Raw genomic sequence first — 23,660 nt, 5'->3', positions numbered from 1 at the left:
ATTTCTTGGAAAGGCTGTGGACAAACTACTTTCAGAGGCTTCTGGCTTAGCAAAGCATTTTCATGATCAGGAGAAAGACTTGTCCTCCAGCACACTTGTTTGCTAATCTTCATCACCTTCCTTGTAACTTTGCAACAAAATGATCATACGCATTTGCTAGTCTTGTCAAAATACACTTTTTCCAAAATACCTTTCCCGATTCCTTTTTTCCCTAAAAACCTTTAGAAAAAAATCAAAAACAAGGCATCCAGCATGGAAAAATAAGTTGAGGCTTAGGACAGCAAGGTCAAACCTCTCATAGAAAATGTTAAATGCGCCTGTAGGCAGGATAGGTACATGGAAGCCATGGGAAGCATCCAGCATGCAGGAGCTATCAACATGCGCTATCTATGCTGGCAGTCACAGCAGAGGGGGGATTACTGTGAGCAGGGTCATGGGGGACGATCCATTCTTTTGGTTTGGCAACCTAAGGGAAAAATCTGGGAAAGAAGATCAGACTGAGGCCAATCTTGAAATATTTTCAGTTTTTCTTGCTGAAACAAAAGCCTTAAAGAGACCAAAAGCTGAAATAAAATCCTTTTATGTTGAATGAAACCAGAAATAAGAAAGTTTTCCTCAATAAAAACGGAGGGGAATAATCTAGTTTTGCAGAATAGGGCTGGAGTTGTTAGAAGTTTTGCCTTCTCTAATCAATACTTGAGGGATATAATACTTGCGTAGGATATGAGAAACTCATATTTTATTTCTTTCCTTTAATTTGAACCCCTGTTTCTCCTTCTTTGCTTTATGGGCACCATAACTATAGGGTATTTTGGTTCTTCCTCAGCTCATCCAATTGGAGTTGTTCCACATCATATAAAACGCTGAATTAGTCAAGAGACAGAGTGCACAAGAGAATGACTCTCCTCCAGTAGAGTCAGGACATTCCCCTGGAAATGAGCACATCTGGTTCTTCTCTCTGCTAGACCACATGTTGAATCATTTGTGCACATTGACATAATGGCAGCAGCAGAGGTTCAAAGCAACATTTGAAAGAGCTACTCTGATGCTTGAGATGCTCGCTTGTGAGTGGCAGCTATGGGTTGAGTCCTCTCTTGAAGAGATAGGATTGATTTTTGGTCTCCACAAACTGGAATAGTGATGTTATGCCTAGCATGGTGAGCTCAAGGACAACACCCTGAAGCTGGTTTAAGAATTGTACAACTGCAGCCTGCCCTTCTCCAAAGAAGTTATAGCTGTCCACTCAAGAAAACTTTTTCAGAATCTTTTGGGTGGTTTCCCCCAAATCCTTAAGCAGGTCATGGGAATCTAAGGTAACACTTTTCCAGTAAGTTTATCATGTTCTCCAAACACTCCTCAAAACCTCAGTGTGTTATCCCTTTGTGTTCTTCTCCCTCACTGCTGAATGAGACACGGAGAGAAACTTACTCCGGGGTAGAAATGTCCCGTTAGGACATCACGATCCTCCTGATATCAACTCTCCTGCAACATGTTCTCTGGTACTTTGTCCAGGCTAGTTTTGGATGAGTCAAGTTCTTTCATCCTTCTTAAGCTCACTATCTATCCAGCCACCTAATGCCCCTCCCTTGCCACTCAAACTACATTTTTGGCTACTTTGTATAGGTTTTCTTCCACCCACTTGGAGCATTCCTTGAAATGCCTGTTCTTCCTTTGCTTTTTCTCTCTGAAAGAATTGTTACTGCCTGTTGTCTTGGCTCCCTTGTCAGCCCTCTCCTCAACTGAGCCAAAATTTATGTGCTGAATCAAAGCAGCCTGGTCTGCAATATGGATCTCATCAGTCTAGGTTCTAAGGATCTCAGGTCCTTGTAATTGGGAATATCATAGAGAGATTCCACAAGGTCAAAATCTTTCAGTGTCATCATATACTTCCTCTTCTGGGATTGTAACATAGCAGAGTGAAGCAATAGGGTCCCTGAGGCATCTGTGAGTGGATGTTTCTCCTTTACAAGGAGGGTTGTGAATTTCCTGGAAGAGCAACAGTGGAATTTCCCATCAAAGGTGTTTGTTGCAATACTGGTGCCTTTGAGGTTGTAATGAGAGCTGTGGTGGATTCAGGCTGCAAGGTGGCCTCTTCAGACAGCATCAGGGCTGAACGTGACGTAGAACAATGATGTGACAAGGCCTCTGATCTGAACCACTTGCAGTCTGAGCAAAGCAGTGCAAAGAAGGCAGGGTCAAGGGGAGAGCAGAGAGATGGGCTTGGGGGGGCCTGTGGCACAGGATGTGATTCATCAGGGCATTTTATTGGTGGGAATTTCAGTGGGAAATGCATACACACTTCTACTTCACTTTTTGCTGTGCTGCTGACAAAAATTAAGCTGAAACATTTTCAGGGCAAAGGACTCCTAAAAGTAGATGCATATTTGCAGATGTAACAGGTGATATGTGGCTCAGGATACAACTACTCCACCCGTTCCAGGCATAGCGCCTGATGGATGAACAGTTTCTTAGAAGGGTTGGTATGGTTTACATAGGGGTTTATTGCAATGTGTCCCCACCTTCTCTGGCTAGGCCATACAAGCCAGCTCTGTACTAAGTCCAGAACTAATAAAACATGGTTTTCTTTCTTTGACAAACCTGCTAGAAGAGCAAGTGTTTAATGCAAACAAAGCACTAGGGCAAAGTGTGGGATTGTTTGGTTTTTTCCTAGGTAGGCAAGAAAAGAGAGTATTATCAGTAAAAGCACCTCTGCTTCACTGTACCTGGGCCAATTGCTTGTGTCTTGCCCCAGATAAAGTGTGTTTCCTCAAGTTGGACAGGGCTGCAGCTCAATTCCTAGTTCAGCTTCTGGGAGTCTTCCTTCATTGAAGTCTTGCCAGCTGTACCAGGCATTCAACATCAGTGTGACCTCTGGTCTTAGCAGCGTTTTCTGAGCAGACAATTTCAAGCCCTCATGGGAATGTCGAACCCTGTAGCGAGAGATGGGGAATTAACTGTGGGGTGGTACCTGTAAGCTGACTATAAAGTCTTTAATGTTTTACTAAGCACCAGTTGCTTTCAAAGGGAGCTGAACTCATCTGGAGGAGCCCCATGACCTTGTGTACATTTTTAGATTTCACCTCTTTTCATACACTTGCAGCCATGTACCTGTAACGAGTCACGGTACAGGTTTCTCAGCCAGCTGCAGGTATGAAAGCTTCCACACTGAAAGCTTCCACACAAACTCCTTCAGGTAAGGACCCATAGGTAAGCCCTGTAGGTAAGAAGTAGATTTCAGCAAGCTCAGGTGAGACTTGCCACGAGAGGGAGACAGCATGTGTTCCCTGAACACATCCACCTGAATGAGACAGCCTAGCCTGGTATTTTGTAACATGTCTGGACACATGCAGCTGTTAGTGAAGTCATGAGAACCCAAACTTCGGACCTCAGCCGTGCAGGAGGTACCTGTGATAGAAAACTCTTTTGTGTAGTGATCATTTTCCGAGCATCTGTACCATGACTGGGTGCCACAAAACACATGGCAAATGGAGTCTAGATCTGCTGGCAATGGGATAGCATGTGTCCAGGCCTCCCTAGGTCAGGTCAGAGAGATCCTGCTGTGAGCAGGACTGTGCAGCACCCAAGGAGATGTTTCAGATATCTGCAGCTGGCTGGTGAGGCCATTCTCTGTTCATACTGCAAACAGCCGTTGCCAGTGCTGAGCTGCACCCTGAAACCAGCTTTGGCAGGCTGGGCCGGCCGAGTGTTTGCACAGGGCTGTGAAAACAACGCTGTGAGCACTGGGCTGCTGCAGCACCCGGGACACCCACCACCGCACGGGACTGCTCCTTTGCTTCCTCAGCACCAGCCGAGAGATTTCATGGGAGAAAAGGCTCGTTCAGTGCGCATGGGATGGCTTCATTTGCCCTGCAGATTGCACTGGCTTTTCCCATGGCTGCAGCACAACAGTGAGGCTCTGTTTTCCTTTGGGAAGGGAATAAGCTGCTTCATCATTGGGATCTCTGTGGAGTGTCCTGTTGATAAGATCAGTTAACAGCATCAGAGGAAAACTGTAGATTCAGGTCTGAAGTATAAAGTGAACGGGGCCTATTTGTTTAATTTGAGCTTCTAAGGTTTAAATCCCAGAGGAAATTAAATTAGGTGCCTAGAGCAAAGGCAGTCTGTCATGTTTATTTGCTGGGAATGTCACCTTTAATATCATGCACATATAATATGTGTGTGTGTGTGTGTTAATGTAATGGGGTACCATACTGTGCAGGAGCAGGCATGCTACAAGAACTGGAAATGTGAAATATTGTGAGTCAGGAACATTGAGATGGGATTGGATTTATTCTCATCCTTCTCCATAAGACTCACTCACCAGCATGAAGGTGGTTTTGCTGATTGCAGGTGGGTATGGTAGCCTGATCTATGAGCACAGGCCTTAGTGCTCTTGGGCCTTTTTGACGGTGCTACTTCTAACAGGAGAAATCTTGTCTGGACACGAATCCAGGATGACAATACTTCTCGCTTCCAAGCCCTCTTCAGCAGTTGGTGAGCTGCTGGCACATGCCTTCCCCCTGCATCCTCAGGAGAGCTCAAGAGTGTCAGTTTCCTGTATTGAGGGACATGGCTGCTCATACATTTGGTTACATCAGCACTTCGGAGTTTCCCTGCTTCTCCAGGAAGGAAGGCAGGTCTCCCAGCAGCATGGGGTAGTAGGGTTTGCAGTGGGTTTTTTTCTGACTTGGACTGTTAAGGATGGGTTCTGAGAGACACACTCTGTGTGTGTGAATGTCACTGCAGCAGTTTGTCATTGCAGCCTGTGACTCCTGCCCTCCACCAAAGTTAACTGTCCGAGCAGGGCTGGCAGAACAGCACTGTGATCTTTCCTCAGTGTGCTGTGTAGAGCAGGCTGCCATTGCTTTGAGCCCCCAAATGCAGTCCACCAGACAGCTGAGCTGTGGACTCCTGTCCCACTCCACTTGTCAGACCCTTCAGGGAGCCAGTTCAGCTCAGTACATTAGTGGAATTTGGGGGTTTTTTTCAGCTGGATTACCAGCATTCAGAGAGGGTGTAGTGAGCTGCAGATGGGCTCAGCCATCTCAAGGCATTGCACCCAGTTTCAGTGCTAGCCACAGTGCTCCACATAGGTTTGTACATACTCTGGGAGTTTGTGGCTTACCCAGGACCTGATCTGTCCCCTCTTTTCCCTGTCTCCACCCTTTGCTGTTTACCCCTTCATACCCTGCCTTGTTTTCCTCCAGCCTCAGAGCAGCTGGCTGCCTCGCACACGTGGTTCCCATTTCTCTCCTGCCTCTGGCACCTTGGGAGCACCCAGGGGTCTTCCTGCTGCGCTTGTCTTCTAGTCTCCCTGCCAAAGCTGCAGCTCCTCATTCCTGCTCTCTCACCCATCCCAACCTCTGGCATTTTTACTCATCCGTGGATGGCTGAATATTCATTTCCTCCTGGCCTGATTGCTGTGAATACCAATTCCTCCTCCTTTTTCCGGCTGTTCTGTAGATTTTGATGTCTGCCAAATTGTTTTCATTCCCTCACCCCACTGCAGACTGCACCTCCGCAGAAAGCGATCTGCTCTGCGCAGAGCCCCGGCTCCCCACCCAGCTCTTCCTTCGGAGCTGAGCGATCAGGTTGCTCTCCTGCCTCCGACATGGACAGGCGTCTCCCTCCTCCTGCAAACAGTCAGCAAATGAGTGTCTCCAATTCAACAGGCAGAATAGTTACAGGCCCCTGCAAGGAGACTGCAGCAGTTTGTGGTGGTACTGCGTGTTTCAGCGCAACTTCCTCAGCTTGCCAGTCTGCAGATTGGTGCCAGATTGCAGAGTCCTGTCCAAAGCAGCAAGCTCCTGGCTCCTGGCTGAAGCAGGGTTTTTTCAAGTTCAAGGTATGATTAAAAAGGCCTGGTGAAGGTGCCTGCATCCATGCTGAGCAGCTTGGTCATAAACCCTGGCCTAGAGCCTGCTGCACATTGAAGTTAAGTGAAGAGAGGAATGTAGTGGAGAAGGGAGCTTGTGGTTCCCTCATCCCCTGGGAAATCTGTGTACAGTGACAGCAGGGTGGCATGATTGAGGGGAGAGGACTGCATACACCTGGTAGCTCTCGGATCTGGATTTGGTGGTTTTGGATCTCTTCTCTTGCCAAACAAAGGAAGAAAGGGAGACCAGAATCTTCCCTTTCTCTTTCCGTCCAATAGTCCTGCCTATGCGTTGCCAAAATGGAGCCCGGAGGCTTCCACTTGCCTGTGGCACCCTGGCAGTCACTTGCTCTCCACTGATGTTCCTGGCACCAAGCTGCCAGTGGGCACGGGAAGTGGCTTCCTGCATGGCGATGGGACAGCCTGGCTGCCTCTCTTCCCGGTGTGAGCTGGGGAGCAGTGCAGCTGGGCACTTAGTTCCACCAGTGTTTAGTGCTAGAGAGGTCCCTTCTCTGGAGCATGTGGATCATGACTGGGAAGAACAGGGAAAGGGAGGAGTGCAAAAGGGGGCATGGGGATGGTGGTTGCTTCAGGATGGAAAGTAATGCCAGAGATGGAGGAAAGGGTGGACCAAAGGAAGGAAAGGAGGAGCAGGGGAAAAGAAATAAACCTGTAGGCTAAAATGGGAATAATAATCCACTGGATGCTGCTGCAACCTAACTCCCAGGAATGCTGCTCCAAGGCCCCCTCACTGCGTGGGGATGTTTGCCTGGTCCTGCACTGCCGGCTCTGCTCCTGTGCCAAACCAGCTGTCCTGCCTGGAGCTCTGGCCTTTGCGGCTGTTGTGAAGAGGGCAGGATGTGTTTGCTTTTGGCTATCACGTGGTTTTTAAAAGAGGGTGGGAGTTCCTCCACTTGAATTCCTGGGGCTGGTTTCCCTCCTGGTGTCTCTGGTTTCTGTGACTTGGGGGACTCCATGGAGCTGGGGTCCTGGCCTGCATCCGGGACTGTTGACTTGACAGCAGCTGTTTTCTTGGGCTGCTTCGTGCTTGCCAGCTGGCTTCGAAATGAGCCAAAAGTTTTCCCAGCACAGGCATGCAAGATGGGCACGTGCCATCCTAACATGGAGGTGCCTAGCATGGGCACCTCTGGGAGCAACCCCCACACCCAGCATCTGGTTCATCTGAACAATGTGCTGCACTGGGGCCAAAGCCTTCCCCGTGCCTGGAGCACCAACTCTGCACAGGTCCCAGTCTCTTCCTGTGCTGCTGTTTCCTGATTAAACTGTGAGCTTAACTTCAATGGATCAGATAAAAGTGGCTGTCTCCCACTGCCTCTCCAACAGTTGTTATCTTGACCCTTTTTCCTCCTTCCCCACTCTGTCTGTCTGTCTAAAGCCGAGTCTCTAATTTTAGACTGAGGAAGATAATTGAGGGTCAAAAAAGATTGCTGTATAATTTCAACATTTTTTTCAGTGGTTGGGGTGGAAGGCAAAGTTAGGAGCTCCTTGCCCTCAAACCTTTGTATTGTGGGAAAGAAGGACATAGGGGAAGGAGTGAGTTGGTACAGTCTGCTCTCTGCAGAAGCCATACTGTTTCCTGGCAATTAGCTAAAACTAAGAGTGCGAAGGCATAAACTACTGTATTTCCATTGCAGATCCTATTGACCGAAGAGTTCGTAGAGAGAATGCTGGAAGATTTAGAAGATCTGAATTCTCCAGAGGAAGTAAGGCTGCATCGTTCCCATATCTTCCGTGTACTGTCACAGACAGCTCAGCCCATCCTGCAGTTTGCCTTTGATCCTCCCCTCAGCTTGCAGGCTGTGGGCCTGCCCCACAGACTTGAGGCCTTGCTAAACCTTCACATCTGCTGTGAACTGAGGCACTGAGAGAAAGGATTGCAAGAAATACAGGACAGGGATAGATATTAAGGGAGACTCTGCATTTCCTTTCCACCAGCATCTTTCCCAACATGGTATCTGAGCATCCCAAATCAAACCAGTGCCGCCCATGTCTATGGGGGGTTTCCTCCATGCCATGCATAGATAGTGTCCTTGCAAGCAGCTCCAAGTACATCACCTTCCCTGCTTTCAGAAAGGCTGGAAGTAGTGGCAGCACATTTACTGCTGAACGATCTGTTGTATGAGCCTCTTTTTTTGGTTTTGGAAATAGGCAGGGGCTTTCTCACATCTGCTACTTGGCCTTCACCTGCTGCCCCTGCACGGCGTGCAGAGGACCATCACCAGCCTGGAAACGTTACAGCAGCAGCCAGGGGCGCTTTATAAAGCTTTGCTGTGTGGTACTAAACTTCCCCCTGCCATGTGATCTCTTCCTGGGGAACATTTAACACCCCGTCTCCCATGCATGCCATATAAATATTCTGCTTGACTTCAAAGAGCAGTGGCAGAAATGACATGTAATATTTTTAATCCCATTTTTTACAGCTCCCTGCAGACTCTAAAGAAACTTTCCTTGGCTTGTAGAGCAGCCCTCCCATCCATTGCCCTGCTCCCCTCCCCCTAGGAAAATCTCAGGGCTCTAATTGTTTAATCCAGAGTTGACTTAATGCCAGGGTGTTCTTCCCTGTGTGAGTGGGGAGAGCACGCTGCAGGCTGTGCAGTGACTTTCAGACCGGCTTTTATCCAGTTAAACCTAATCTGAAGCTCAGTTTTGCTACTGACATGGAAGCCCAGTAGCACTTTGGTTTGAAGGCCCTTTAGTTAAGGCTTTGGACAGCTCATGTTCCTTTGCTGTCCACTGAGAGGCAATGAGCATGGCAGCTCCTGGCACCGCGACCGAGTGTTCGGTTCCGAGTTACTGTGACTTTGCTAAATTAAAAAGTGAAAAACAAACAAATGCAAAGGATGGCTTCTCCAAGAGGATTGCTTTGGAACCACTGCTGTTTATAAAAAGGAAAATACTTGAGATGAAATGTGATCTTTCAGCATCCAGATTCCTCCAAGGATTTGTAACTTGCAGGATCCCAGGCTGGGCCAACTAAAGGCATTCCTCAGCAGCCCTGACTGTTGCTGATGATGTTCATGTGGTAGAACAAAGTGCTGTGAGGGGAGTCTTTCCATTGCTGCATAAAGAGCCACCTGTGTTAAGTGAAATTAAGTGAAATAATCTGTCTGAGTATCTTTAGCGTGTTTTTCACATGCCTTAGACAGTGAACTCAGAAGAATTTCCTGGGCAGTGCAGGGCCACCAGGTTACATGGTGCAAGCTGTACACAGGGCTTGAATTTATAAAAAACAACCATAAATGGGACTTGGGCTGTTTTTTTCCTAGAGGATAAAGATTGGGAGTTTATGGTAGCCCCTATCCTGAAAAATCCTCCCGCCATGCCCCTAGATCGTGGGTCAGCTGAACCAGCAGGCCAGCATACTAAGGTCAATGGATACCAACCACAGGTTACCCTCGTGGGCAGCTGCAAGTGGAGCAAGGTCAGGAGCAAATTCGTGACAGAGCTGCCCTTGCTGTGGAGCAGCAGCTGGAGGGCATCTGCTTTAGCAGGAACCTGCCACTGAGCCTGTGTTAAGGTCCTTCAGAAACAGGGTGCTTCTGGAAAGAAAGACAGGTAATTGGATAAAGATGGACGATTTGCAGGTTGCTCTCCCCTTGTACCGACTCTGTAATTCATGTAGCCCCTGAGAACCTATGGTGTTGCTGGCCTTGGTCTGAGGACTCTCCTAGGAGAGGACCACTGTATCCATAACCATTCTGAATTAGCCATCTCCAGGTCAGATTGTCACTGGTGTGATTCCTCACTGGGAGTCTCATCAGGGTGTCAGAGAATATTGTAATGCAAGGCAGTGCAACACTGGGTGCAATAGAGTTTTGAAAACAAAATGATCCTGCAAACTGGCTTCCAGAGCTGTCCCCCACATGTCTTGGATCCTCAGTCTGAGATGGTGTGAAATGCCTATGCAGAACTGGTTGCCATTCAGCTGTGGATGGGGCAGATTTGTAGCCTAAGAGATTCCACCCCTCACATCCCTCACCCCCCACAGACCTGTGTTTGAGAGACCCGTGTGAATGCATGGGCACTGGTCACATGTGGTTGTGAGAAGGGTTGGGGGTAAGGCTCCTTGGAGCTCTCTCCCTGCATGGTTGTGTTTGGGATCAGAGATTTTGGAGTGACTTCCTGCCCTAAGGTGGGGTGCCCTGGAGTGCCAGGATGGGACCAGTGCACTTGTCTTGTTTGGGAAACATTGGCCAAAGCCAGTGCTGTGTAAACCAGACTGGGGCAAAAAATCTCCGTTCTGTGTGCTTCAACCAGTGTTTGCAAAACAGCCTGAGCAGCTGAGTGCCTGTGAGAGCACGAGGCATTGTACAGCTCTGTGGAGCCTTTGTAGATGCTGTGCAGGCACTCTGGCTTTCCACAGCCGGGGCAGCACAGTTTGTCCTCCTGGAGGTGGTGGCCATTTGCAAGCAGATCTGTGCTGGCTCACCTGCATCCCACCCTTGAATGAGCAGGGGTTTGAAAGCTGCCCTAAGTCTACTTTTAAAGCAAATGTGGGCCCTGGGGGCTGGAGTAGGTGAAATGAAAGGGACAAGGTTAGGTAAGAGGGAAGACACTTCTGGCTGCAAATCTTCAGAGAGGTTGAGAAGGGGAAATTGGGGGGGGGAGGCAGAAACCCTCCAGAATTCATCTGATGAAATAAACAGCACTGGGGCTGAAAGCTCAGAACTTTACTTTGGCAGCTGAGGCGCAGGCCACATTATCTAATGTCCACTGCTGTCCAAAACATACTGATGGGGAAATGTTTTCTTAGTGGCCTCTTGTTTTAAAAAACAATAATAACATAGGGCTGCCTGCCTTTGCAACAAGTATGGTTTTTTCTATGCAGGTTGCAGCAATATGCATTAACTGTTTCTCTTTACTGTCTTACAGTTTAAACTTCCAAAGGAGTACAGCTGGCCTGAAAAGAAACTGAAAGTTTCCATCTTGCCAGATGCCGTGTTCGACAACCCGCTGCATTAGAGCTGAATTACACTCTTCTAACAACTGGGAGAGCCAAGTTACTGTCCATTACCCAGTGACTCACAGGATAATTAATGCAGTAAAAACTCTGCCTGCAAATAAAAAGAGTTTGCTGCACAACCACTGCAAACAGAAGAGGAGCTACTCAGCACCAGCCCAGACCGAACTGAGCCCTTTCCTTTATCCTTCCCAAGGCTGAACTCTCTGGGAGCAGCCTGCGTATGTGTGAGTGCGAGTGAGAAATATTTAACTATGAAAATTAGTAGTAAGAATCCTTTTTCTCTCCTAGCTGCAGAACTCCCCTCTGCCTTAGCCCAGGGTGTAGACGCTCTGCACGCCTGTATTTACACATACATTTCTGCCAGGTGCGAGCCTATAATCCATGGATTAAATGTTCTTTACGTGACTCTGGAGTCCTTTTGTTAGCCAAACTTTTACTGACTGCAGAACTGTTCTTCCATGTGCTATTTTTTTTTCTTTTCAGAAACGGAATGGTATTTCCCCTGTTTAAAGGAGGCCAAAAGCTCACATGCTTGAAGCTGAACAGATTTAAAGATGAACTTTCTAGTTCAGTCAAGAAAAACAAACCCAGATCCTCCCTGCCCTCAAGTTAGGCATGTTTTAAGTGTTGGTCTTGGTGCTATTAGCTATGGTATCACTGCAAACAGAGGCAACTTTATTCTCGTGCATCCTGTCCTTGTGCCTGAACCCCAGGGAAGGTCGCAACCTCTGGTTTTGCACAAGCAGGAGGAAGAAAGCTACCGGGGCGGGGGAGATCTCCTGTTTACAGTGTGTTTATCTTTAAAGAGATACTGTCAAGTATTTTTTCCTTGCTATTGTACAGAATTTGAGAAGCTAGAAAGGATCATTTGTTCACAGGGACGACTTCAAGCAGCTCTATAGGATCCAGGGGGCTGCTTGAAAGCATATGAAGTGGAGATCTCTGCTGCCCTGGCATAGCAGAGAGGAGACTCAGCCTCAGTAAAGCCAACTATTCTCCTGTTCAGCAGGGTTGTGCCCTAATGCAGCTCCGTTTTCCCCTCTAGCCTCGCTGTGGTGGCTCTTGTTGCTAACCTTCCTCCTTTCAGATAGGTTTGAACTGTAAAGCACCAAAATCAGTCTCTCTAGATCCCTGTGGCTTCCTCCTTGGAGCAAAACTGTGGTGTGCAGAGGAGCCGATCTCTGCAGTGCCAGCTTGTGTCTCTGCATAGAGCTGCTGGCCCTGTGGATAGGCTGCAGCAAACCACCGCAGGCTTTACCCCCTGCTGCTGCTGCAGGTTGTTTCTGATGCATATTCCCCAGCCTTCCTCTGCCCATTGTCTTTTGGTGACAACTCTTCACTCCTTGTCAAGGGGAGGTGCAGCTTTCCTTCCACCCCTTTCTGCCTACAAGATAACTTGGCGGTTTATGCGCAATTGCTGTGTGATCATAATACAAGTATAACAAAAGCTTTTAACACTTAACTCCCCTGATCAAACAGCAAAGTCCAGGAGGCCTCACAGTACCCCAGGGTTGGTTTTCTGTTTGTTTTCTGATTTAATTTCTTCCCGGCACAGTCAGCTTTGATGTTTTTTGCATATATTTGAGGCTGGTTAATGTTGGTCAAGAAGCAGAGCTAGGAGCCACAAAGCTTTCCTTGGACTTGCTACAGAATTCCTCTGTGGCCTCAGGCGAGTCACTCAATGTCTCTCTGTGCAGAGAGGGTGATTATTGACTAGAGGGCTGTAGGACCTACCGAAGCATGCCAGGGTTTGCAGGGGAGGGCGTGCTTTGTGTACCAAGTAGTATTTGTACTATTATAATTGTTTTTATATTATAATTTAAGGCAGGCCAAATGCAGAGTCCAACACTGCTCTGCAGAACCTTCCTTTCTGCAAAGCTACGAAGCAATTTACATGTAAATGAGTTTGTCATTTTGTCTGAACTCAGAGGATCATCTTAAAATCCTGCTGTGAGAGAGCAAACTTTCAGATATCTGCATGTGCCAGCCAGAGTGAGTTCTGTGCTGAGGCAGGCTGCATTCATCCGTGGGATCTCTTGGCCAGTTTTCATTGTCCTGGTTAGCACTAAGCATCCCTTCTGTGCTGTAGATGTATATGCAAGGGACAGCGTGGGTGAGAAAGCGGCATGAAAATGTACCAGTCCAGCTTCAAAAACAACGTGCCCAAGTGTCCCGCTGCAAGATAACGAACAAGCAGATGATTGTGGCAGTGGGGGAAAAGGCAAGGGCAGCAACTACAGTTTTGTCCCAAAGCCATCCGCCAACAGTAGCCCATGGATGCTCTTGTACGAGCTTGCTGGGGGTGCCTGCAGCAGAGCTGGCCTGTTGCCACCATGCTGGCTGCTCTTCCTTGTTTCCAGATGCTAGCTCTCATTAAAAGGAGCTTTAAATCCACATCTTAGTGGAGAAGGGACATTTGGAAGGTCAATTGTTGCTGTTCCTGCAGAGATCAGCATGGAGCAGAGAGAAGTCCATCAGACCCTCTCTGAGCTCTGACACACATCTGGAAAGCTTGGGACCTTGTGCCCTATGAACTCTTTGAGCCTTCGCGGCAGGGATGTGGTGCTGTACGCAGGGAAAGCACCTCCTCCAAGCTGCCTTGTGCTTCAGTTCTGCCTTTCTCATGCATATGTTTTCCTCACCATATTTACTCTCATCAGACACTCTGGGTTGGGTTTTCATTGACTTCAGAGGGAGCAGGCTGAATGCATTTTGATAATCCACCCAGGATCCTTGTGTGTGTGTATTTTTGTTCCATGTCATGTATTTATATATAGTTCTGTGTATTTGAGTTATGAACAGGTGGCATGCCAGAAATCTCTTTTTCTGAGACACTTTCTCACAGATCTTTGCTGGTAGCCAGATAACAATTGAGGGGAAGGCTTGAAGGGAAGGAAGTGAAATCTTCCTATTTAGTTAAGGGGGAAAATATTAGACAAATAACTGCTAAAATAGAAATATGTGTCTAATTGGTAGACCAATTATGAGAGAGAAGCTGGTGAAAGTCAGCCCTTAAGCTCCCAGGTCGTGTCGCTGCCTCTCAACAAGTTATCTAAGAATAAGAAAGTTGCACATTACTTTGTATCATGAAGAGCTGGGCACCCACAGGACCTCCCCTCCCAATTCACATGTAATTTGCAACTGTGCAAACTTACTCATTGGCAAGTAAATGAGATGTCAAGTCTGGATATTTTCATCTTGGGGCAAGAGGATATTCCTGTGTGTGAAGGAAATGGAAAAAAAAATTTGTATTTTAGTGAGCAAGTACTTTGAAACAGGGAAATGCATGTGTTAATAAGTGCCACAGTATTTTTCTAGCCCAAACCTGCTGAGAGATGGTAGGTCCACTGGTGCTGATTTTTTCCTAGATTATGTAGAAGGTCTGAAGCAGGTTTGTATGGAACCAAAACCTCTGAGGCTTGTGTTGGCTAAAGACAGTGACCTGGATGGAAATGAAAGCAGCGCGTACAGGTTTTCTCCCTTCTGGAGAAATCCAGTGATGCAGGTCAATCAGGATATTTTGAAAGATGAAGAGCCTTGAAAATCCAACATGTGACAGCAATTCTGAAACAGGAGAAGTTCTAAAAGCCAGGACTACTCTCCCTCTCAATTTCTGATTAAAAACAGGGCAAGGAATGTATCATTTCAGTATTAAAGTATGTAGGATGTGATCTGAGTGGAGCAGTCAGTCTTGGAGCTGCTGTGCCCATATTTTCAGTGGCTTAGATAGGTGGTGCCTGCTGTGTCTAATGTCTTTGAGGATGGTAATATACTAGTTCTACTGTACGTGAATTTGCCAACAGTGATTTGAAATATTCTGAAGCTCTTCACTTCAGATATTCAGTTGCTCATGGATGGCTTTTGAAATTACACCATCAGGTCATCAAATGGTCTTGGAAGAAGTTAGAGTTGTGTTTTTTAAAAACCCAGTTGAAAGCAGTGCTTGGCTTGTGGGGGCAGATTGCTGGAGTGTGTGTGGGGGAGAAGGTGAGCAGCCCCCCTCCTGCACCCACAGCTCAGGCCTGTTCAAGGCAGCGCAGTGGTTATGCATCTCAGGCGCTGAAAGTGGAGCTGCAAGGGAAGCTGGAAACCGAAGTGGGAATCATCAGTCCCTCAGCACAGCACAGGGTCCCTGCAGGCCAGTCCTCATTTCTGTGCCAGGACCCACAGAGGTCCAGCACAGGTGCAAGCATCCAGCCACGCACATCCCACTGTGTTCACATCTCTGTGAACGGCTGTGTTGGAAAATGTTCACTGGAAAATGTTTGGCTGACTGCACGTTTCACAGGATGCTGGGTTAGCTCACAGGTTGGCATGGGATTGTGGTTGCTGGGCTGTTAATCTGTCCTGATGACTATTCCCTCCTCCTAGATGGGCATCCAGAGTCCCGCTTTTCCAGCTTGTATCTGGCCAGGGCAGGGCAGCATCATGTCAAGTGAGGAGAAAAGCTACAGGCCAGAGGAAACCCTTAGACCCATGTGTCCAATTTTCCCTTCGCCCAGGGCATGGCCTTGCACCTTGTGGCTCCTCTGTATGAAGTCTTGGGCTTCAACCCCTGCACCATCACAGCCAGGTGAGGAGGGGCTCCAGCACCGGGAGAGCCCTTCCACCTCCCGGGGACTTGGTCCTCTACGTAACTGCCCTCCATTGAGAGAGTACATTGTGCCTTAATTTTTCTTGTGAGTAAGCCTGCAAGGGCAGCTCAAATTGTTGGGCAACCAGAAATTCCTTTCTGTGCATCTGTCCCTATCGATAAATGCCAGCCTGCACAACAGCCAGACTGTATCCAAAACAATCTCAAAATCCACATTTGCCTCTGAGGTTCACCTCCCAAGATTTTAAACCTGGATTTAGGTCTCTGAGACCTAATGAGCTCTCTTTCAACCTCCTATTCTTATGACATTTTTTCTGTTGTGCAGTGTCTGCTTGTTCTCTTTTCTTTAAAAAAAAACAACCCTTGTGTTTGACATGAGTCCAAAATTTCAAATGGGGGATAGGCCTGAGGTTGCAAATGTGTTTTAAGCCTGGTCCCGCATTGACTTGTCTCTCTCAGGCAGAGAACCTGGAGTGTATTGTGCCTCACCACCTCTTCATTTCTACCATGGTTCTGTTTCCCCTAAAATCGCTGACAGACCATAAAATCATCCTAAGTGGCAGATCAGTTCAGAAACATCATTTCTAGTCTGCTGATAAGGGGGTACCCCTTCTCTTTCCCTCGCTGAAAGACCATTCACCATTTGGCTCATAGAGCCCCGACAGCAGGAGAGGAACATCAGCCCAGAAAGGGCTGCACGTGGCAGATGTGACAGGCCAGTGCCTGGTTGTTTTTAAACTGTCCTGATGCTGTGTCTGCCCTCTTTAAAAAGAGGGAGAGAGAAAAAAAACAACCCCGAAAAGCCAGAGGAAAATTTCCTGCCGATTGTTGTGTTTTGCAAACACTGGTCTTTTCTCTCGCCCTCTCCCTCCACTCCCAGAGAGGCTGGAGATGAAAATGGCTCCTTTGTTCCTTTCCCTGGGGCCCAACTGCAGCGAAAGTGCAGCTCCGGAAACCCTCCGCTGCATGAGTGGTGAGGGTGGGAGGGACCAAGCTGTCACCGTGTGCGGTAGGTCCTACATAAATACAGCATGTGTTGACAATGCTGTGAGCAGGATGGGCGCAGAAGGACTCTGTGGTGCTGGTGACAAGGCTCCTGCACCGTTCCTCCTGTGGCAGTGAGCGGGATGCAAAACCCATGGGGGCAGAGGAAGGGGAGGTGGGTATGAGTGGCCATGTCATTCCAGTAGGGACTGATCACAGGCTGGGGGGCTCTGGGCTTTTGGCTTTCCCCAGAGTGCTGCATGGAAGCAGGCAGCATCCCACTAGGGGCTAACAGCAATGCCCTGGCCCCCATGTTGGGATGTTCCTTGCACACATCCAGCCCTGTAGTCCTGATACTCTGAGTTTGGCCACAGTCACGCTCCAAACCCAAGTTTAGTCATTCAAAACCCTTCTCTCATCTAGCGTGGGCTGGACATACCAACTTCTCCCTTTTATTAAAGTTATAGAAGTTTTGCTGCTCGCTGGGAACACTACTTGTTTTGTGTGCTGGTTGATTTCTGTAAATCCTAGAGCAAAGGCAAGGTTCCCTGGGCAGGGCACACATGGGTGACCAGGACCACAGTGAACCCTGACCGCTGGGGCTGCCCTTGAGCCTGGAGGTGAACTTTTCTGTACTTAAGCAGTGTGTCTGTGTCTCTGTGTGTGTGTGTGTGTGTGTGTGTGTGTGTGTGTGGTCTGCGGGCACAGGGTCATGTGGATCAAGGAGCCCCAGGACACTCCCGAGGGGGCTGGAAGGAGCCCGCGTTTCTGCAGCCGGTGTATCAGTACCTTGTAGATGGCCTTTCTTCCCTCTCTCCTCCTTTTTTTTAATAAAAGACAAAAAACAAATGGAAAGCTAAACTAGCAGAGGTTTTAAAATATTTTATATTAGTTTCTAATGTAAATTCTTACATTGTTATTGCAGTGCTGGGTGTGTTTCGCCTGCACATGACTTTTTGTAATATTTTTGTGAATCACTAAACGTTTTTTTCCTCCCGTGTATTCTAAGTGCATTAAACGTATTTGCAGAATTGTCAGTGTCCTTCTCTGTGGGCAACTCAACGGGACCGACTGTCTCCTGCTCAGCCCCGTGGCTGCTTCAGCAGCCCCTTCTCCTCCTCATTGGCACCTTTTCCCCCCTGGCCCCAGGGGAGTGAGATCTGCTGCCCAGACCTCTTGAGTGCAAGTGTGGGAGGGAAAGGGATCTTTTTTTTCCCAAAAATACTCGGCAAAAGAGCCAGTTCCAGGCCCTAACAGGTTTAGGATCTTCCGTGAGTATCCTCTGGCAAAACTCCTCGAGCCAAGGCAGCCCGAGTGCCCCGACAGCCGGGGTTTTCCATGCCATTTGGACAAGCTGGGATCCGGAATGCTTGCACGTGGGTCTAAGGATGCAGCCAGTTGGCTGAGGGATGGCAACCTTGTCCACCAGCACGGGAAGGAGGGAGCTGGGGTGAGTGCCGGGTCAGGTCCGTGGTCCTGTGCTCTGCCAAGCACCTCCTGGCTTCAGCGGGATTTGTGGGGGTGTGGATGTGCGCGCAGAGACTGAATATGTCAGAGAAGAGACACAGCAAACACTTATGAAAAAATATTACTGAGCTAATGTTTCAATGATTTCCCAGTAACGCAGAACGATTTTGCAGTAATATTTTTACACTCCTCAGTAATAAATGCCTTTAAGGTCAGAGAGAAAGGGTGGAATATCTGGGGGGGAAGGGAGATCGCTGTGTGCAGAGGAAGGGTGGCAGGGGAAAGAAAAGATGTGCAGGGAGCCAAAATCCAACTTTGGGCAGGTTTTGCCATTGCTCTTTGTGGGTGTTATCTCAGCCCACCCTGCATCACAAGGGGAGCAATCGGTGGAATGGGTTTCTGTGAGGACTTGTTTTCTCTTCAAGTTTGGGGTGAAAATGATTCTTTCCCTAAGAACCCCTCCTACAGCCATATCTAGACACAAATTGCCCCGGCCCCAAAGCAAAGCAGTAGGATCTCCAAGATCTGCTAGTGCAGAGCAGCCCATGCTGGACGCGCTGAAGGGAACATCACCGCAGCTTGGCCGGGTTTCATCGTGTCACTTGAGGACACCTTGCCAGTCAGTTGTGTTCTCCAGCAAGGTTATTTACGCAGGCAGCGGTTTGGGGGGTGAGAGGCCACCTACAGCTCTTCCGTTGACCCAAGACCCCCTGTGCCTCCTGCCTTCCCAGTTCTTAAAGCATATGCGAGCACAGGGTCACCCCTTTAGCACATCCCAGCAATGACAGCAGAGCTGGGACCAGCAAGGGACCCCACTGCTCACATAGTGCTGGGAACCCTCATCACCACCCACTCGGTTGATTTAATCGATGAATTAAACAATCCACTTTTCCCATCCTGTGGTGGCCAGGCAGCACCCTCTTTGCAACACTGCATCCCAGCTGATTTCTGTGTTCAGCCCCAAATCCAGAGGGGATGGGGTGTCCCTGGAGCTGCAGCACCATGGGGTGCCCCTCTCTCGCTGACACCCTTCTCCCCGAACCCCACCACCGGCATGGCCATGCCCAGCTCCGGCAGCCTCACTGCTCTGCCTCCACCCCAGCCAAAAGCACCTTCGGGCAGTGAATTTAATTAAGGTTTCTGAAAAGCAGTGTCTGGGAGCCCCTCCTGGATCTGTGGCTCTGAACTTCATTAGGAGCGGTTTGTTGCTAATAATGCCGGCAGCTTCTCTAATTAATAATGGAAGGGCTGTGAGCAGATGCCAAGCCAGGAGAGGGAAGGGATTTGTTTGTTTATTTCTCTCCTCTCTTGGTGTTTTTTTTCTGGAGTGCGAAGGGAGGGCTGGGGCTCATTTCCCATCTGAAAAGTGAATGGTGGTGCCTGGGAACCTCAGTGGGGAAGAGGGTGCACCCATGTGTGGAACAAAGGAGCATCCCCCAAGGCAAGGGGCTCCCACTCCCGTGGTGCTCCCTGCCCACCCAGGACAGAACCAACATGGGCACTGGTTGTGCTGGACTTGGGCACCCAGGATTGGTTCTGACTCCCAAGCCCCCTCCCAAAGCATCATTGCCACAGCATGTCCCTTCCCATGGCATGTCCCCATCCCACAGCATGTTGCCCAGCCCATGGCAGGAGGGTGCAGACATGGGAAGGAGGAGTTTTCCATGCTTTAGCCCCCAGGACCACAAATATGTGTCATGCAGCACCCAGAAACGTAGGTTTGCAGGGGATCAGCACACTAGGTCCCTTTTTCTTTCTCCCCTCTTTTTGCCTTGTTTCTTTCCTGCTTGCTCTCTCGCCCAGCTGGCACAGTTGCCTGTGGCAGCACCTCAGTGCAGAGGAAAGGCTCCCAACACAACCCAGTGTGCAGGACCTGACACATTAACACCCCAGGCTCCTGAGAGGGGCCCAAAGCAGCCAGACTGGGCTGGGTCCTGCTGCCTCCCTCTGGCACAGGACAAGCACCCCCAGCTCCACAGCTGAGCTTCAGCGACACCAGGCAGCCAACAAGCATCCTTGTCCCATTGCTAGTCACAGCCTCACCTTCTGATGCAGGAAACCAGGACCTGGCAGAAGTGGGAAAAGACTGTAGGGAAGCCTCCTGCATGCCCCAGCTCCCTACCTAGATGTCCATGGTGTGTCCAAAAGTTCCAGCTTCTCCAAATAGCTTTCGGAGCAACTGTTCCTGCTGTCAGGCTGAGTTTGCATCAGAGAAAAAAATGGCTTTACCTTTTCTGACACCTCATCACTCACATTAACTGCAGTAGTGTTTAGACAGGCCTCCATGGCTCAGCCAGAGTGGCCTCAGTGCAGGCTCTGTCCCCTTGGTCCTCCACTGCTCACCTGCCACAGGGATGCACTGCCTATGGGCGCGTTTCAGGCAGCAGCCATTGCCACAGTAGCTTTCCAAAAAATAGTACTTTAGGTTCAGATTTGTTTTTCCAAGGGGAAGAGTACTTTTAATGTCTTTTCCCATCATTCACATTTCCTCAACCTTTCCACACTCCAGGACACAAACCATAACCTTCTGGAGGGCAGCAAGCAAGGTTGCCCCACACTTGGGGCAACTGGAGATGCTCCTGCTGCAGGAGATGGAGTACCTGCTCTGGAAGGGCTGGACAGCAGGAAGCAAAGGAAAAAGCATGGTTAGACATTAAAAAATCTCCAGGAATTCCAAGGCCAAGGCGACCTGGGAGACCCAGCTTCCCACCCGGGCTGGGATCATCCTTGTCTGCTTAATGCACAAATCCCTTCTCTGGCTCTTAAAAACACTGGAGCAAGCACAACGCTGTGGCACCTCATACTTCCCGCTTGCTTTTTGAATGGGAAAATTATCTGAAGCTTGGAGCAGAGGAGGAAAAATAAAGGCAACAGGGGCTCAGGAGTGGAGGGGCGGCTGGGCTGTGTGACAGGGAGCATCCCTGGGGCGCAGGGTGGCGTGGCAGCCTGCCCAGCCCCGGCACAGCCAGCTGAACAATAATGTGAGGCGTCAGGAACACGCTCAGCAGTGGGAATCCCAGTCCTTGCCTTAAAAGGAAATTTCGTGGAATGATTTTATTGGAAAATTGTTTTCTGATTATTCAGCTTGTTGAAAGTTTCATTTCATTATTTGCAACACAACGGGAGGGGGGCTTCGGCTGCACAGGAACAGCAATGGCCAGGGATGTTTCCATGGATTTCTTGTCCAGAAGAGCCCATTAAATCATCGTGTTTAACCTCCTGTGTTTGCAAACCAGAGAATTTCCCCCAATTCCCCTCACATTGAGCCCAATAACTTGTGTTTTTGATTCAAGCGGGTAGTCCAGGATGACATCCTGTCTCGGCTCAATGACTTCAAGAGAGGAGGAATCTACCACCAACTTCCCTTGGCTGTTTGTCCTGGTGGCAAAAAAAAAAAAAAGCACCCATGAGACCAACACCCTGCTGTCAACTTATTTCTGATGGGGCTGCATCCTGCTTGCCTCGAGCCCCTTTCAGATGAAGGGGGATGCCCACACTGTCCCTCAGCTGGTGCCTCCCACACAGATGTGCTCCCTGAGCCGCATGGATCGATACAGAAAAATAGCGGGATCCCCCCAGCCTGCCGTTAGCGAGCAGCTCAAGAGTTAATAAACTTCAAACAGATGTGACCAACATGTCAAGACACGAGAAGTACGTGGTATGGATGTTTATAAGTACATCGACAGAAGGCATTCATAAAAGGTTATAAACCGTGGTAATAAGCAACCCATCCACTTGTTTGGACTCTAACACTTGATTAACCATTTATTAAAAGGTGCAGTAATCATTTATAAGCCATAAGTGGGACCAAACATAAAGTATGGCTCCTTTTATGTTAATAGATGCCTCAAGAATTTCCTCTCCCTCTGTGCTGTGTTTTGGGTGGTTAAAGGCTAACCCTGGCTGCCAGGTGTCCCGGCCCCTCCTTAGTGGTGTACATGAGCTGGATTCACTCCAGGAGCCTCCCGCTTTCCCAGCACCCATGGAGGGGATATGGGTGTCCCCACCCACCCCAGGTTTGGCAGTGCCCTGGGGTTTTGTTCATGGGGAGCTCTAGATCTATTCTGGCGAGCTCTGGGTGACCTCCACCAGCACCCAAGCATCCCTCCAGAGACCGGCAGCAGGGAGGGATAGGCAGAGAGGTGTTTACTGCCAGCAGTGCAGTGGGCAGCACAAGGTGGTGGGCAAAAAGGAAAGCCTGGCAGCTCCCCAGGGAGAGGAAGGCCATCGGTGGCTGCACAGGCGGGAGGAGCTTGGGCACAGCTCCACAGAGTGGATTAGGGACAAGGAGACTTCAGAGGGGTTAAAACCACCTGCTTGGAGACCCTGGAGCACTGGAGTACCTGGAGAAAGGAGCAGAGTACAGAGAGAACTGGAAACCCACCCCTTGCATCCCCCTGCATGAGAGTCAATCCAAGCCCCAGGCTGCCAACACCAGGATAGGACAGAAATGCCTCTGACACAAAAGTAGCTTCATCCTTCTGTCAACAGGACCCTCCTTTTTTGTTTGCCATCACACTCCTACCCCCAGACAGGTCATGTTTTCCTTCCTGCTGTCTTAAAGAGACCTAAACCCATAATTGCTCCCATTACACAACCAAGAGTGACAGTTTATTAGCAGTGCTTCCTGACCTAATTTACACCGGTACCCTCCTGCTCTTCCCTTTACTGTGGACAAATAGACCTTTAAGCTTTTGGAGAGGAAGCTGAGCCTCAGCAGTGATGAGTGCATGGGCTGAAGCTCTGGAGTGATCCCCTGCCCTCTCCTGCCTCAGTTTCCCCTGGCTGAACTAAACTGGAACTCAGTGGTGCCACTGGGCTTTGGGGCTTTGGGTTTGAGAGTCACACGGGGCACAGCAGCATTGAATGTTCTGCCCTTCAAAGGAAAGCCCAGCAGCTGCCTGGTGGGGGGCGGTTAGCATGTGTGTGGCACTGAGTCATTTGGTTGCAGCCAAATTTAATTGCAGGGAGCATGCAGGAAAGGAAGAGGAAGGCTGAAAAATTGCTCTGGAGTGGAGATTGCAAAGGTTACACCTTGATCTGGGCAGGGACCACAGGAACCTTCTTGTGGGAGGGTGGCTGAACCGAACTGCAGATGGGAATGGTGGGATCATATCCTGCTCCCACCCTGCCTCCTATGACCAGATTTGGGGATGGCATTTTCACATCCCCAAGCTTGTTGCTCGGCTGGCAGCACTAAGGAGCTCCATTTTTCCCTCAGGGAGATGCCCCACTATGGTGCGGGATGCTGTGCCAGATCTTGATGCACAGGAGAAAGGGCTGGTGCAGAGACAGAACCAGGGCCACTGGTAGTCACAGGCTTGGGGCAAAGGGCTGCTGTTTTCTGCCCTGGCCGCGGGGATGGCGAGGGGTGCATGTGTGTGTCCCTGCACCTAGGGGACAGTGACACAGCAGAGCAAGAGCCCTGTGGCAGGAGGGCTTGCATGGCCACCTGGGAGGCTGTAAATCTCAACCTCACCACTACAACACACATCAGGTTGGAAATGCCTCGAAGAGTGACTTTTCTACCTGTGCACAGCCTGGGCTTAGGGCAGCACCAGCCTGGATGGACTGTTGGAGCAGCTGGAGGGATTCACTCCCAGCATCGCCTTGCCTTGCCCTGACAACCTGTGGTGGGAGACCCATCAAGCTGGGATTTGCCAGAATTTGCTACTGTCCCTTCCTGACCCCACTAAGATGAATGCCTTTTAACCCTGGCCAGTATATTTTTTAGACCACAGTGGTGAGGCTGCCCC

At 49.2% G+C, this 23,660-nt stretch overlaps 1 protein-coding gene across 2 annotated transcripts in view; it reads left to right on the top strand.

Moving 5' to 3' along the window:
* Window positions 1-17,468, top strand: part of SUFU (SUFU negative regulator of hedgehog signaling) — a 97,892-nt gene extending 80,424 nt beyond the window's left edge. For both annotated transcript variants that reach the window (XM_027672470.1, XM_027672471.1), the window contains exons 11-12: window positions 7,531-7,599; window positions 10,769-17,468. In XM_027672470.1, the coding sequence (XP_027528271.1) occupies window positions 7,531-7,599; window positions 10,769-10,858 (159 nt within the window). In that variant the 3' untranslated portion in view covers window positions 10,859-17,468. The remainder of the gene's footprint in view (window positions 1-7,530; window positions 7,600-10,768) is intronic.
* The last annotated feature ends 6,192 nt before the right edge of the window (window positions 17,469-23,660 follow it).

Source organism: Neopelma chrysocephalum, unplaced genomic scaffold, assembly GCF_003984885.1.
Source record: "Neopelma chrysocephalum unplaced genomic scaffold, ASM398488v2 Primary Assembly neopelma1_97390, whole genome shotgun sequence".
NCBI classification, from domain to species: domain Eukaryota; kingdom Metazoa; phylum Chordata; class Aves; order Passeriformes; family Pipridae; genus Neopelma; species Neopelma chrysocephalum.
This window is presented reverse-complemented; position numbering and strand designations above follow the sequence as displayed.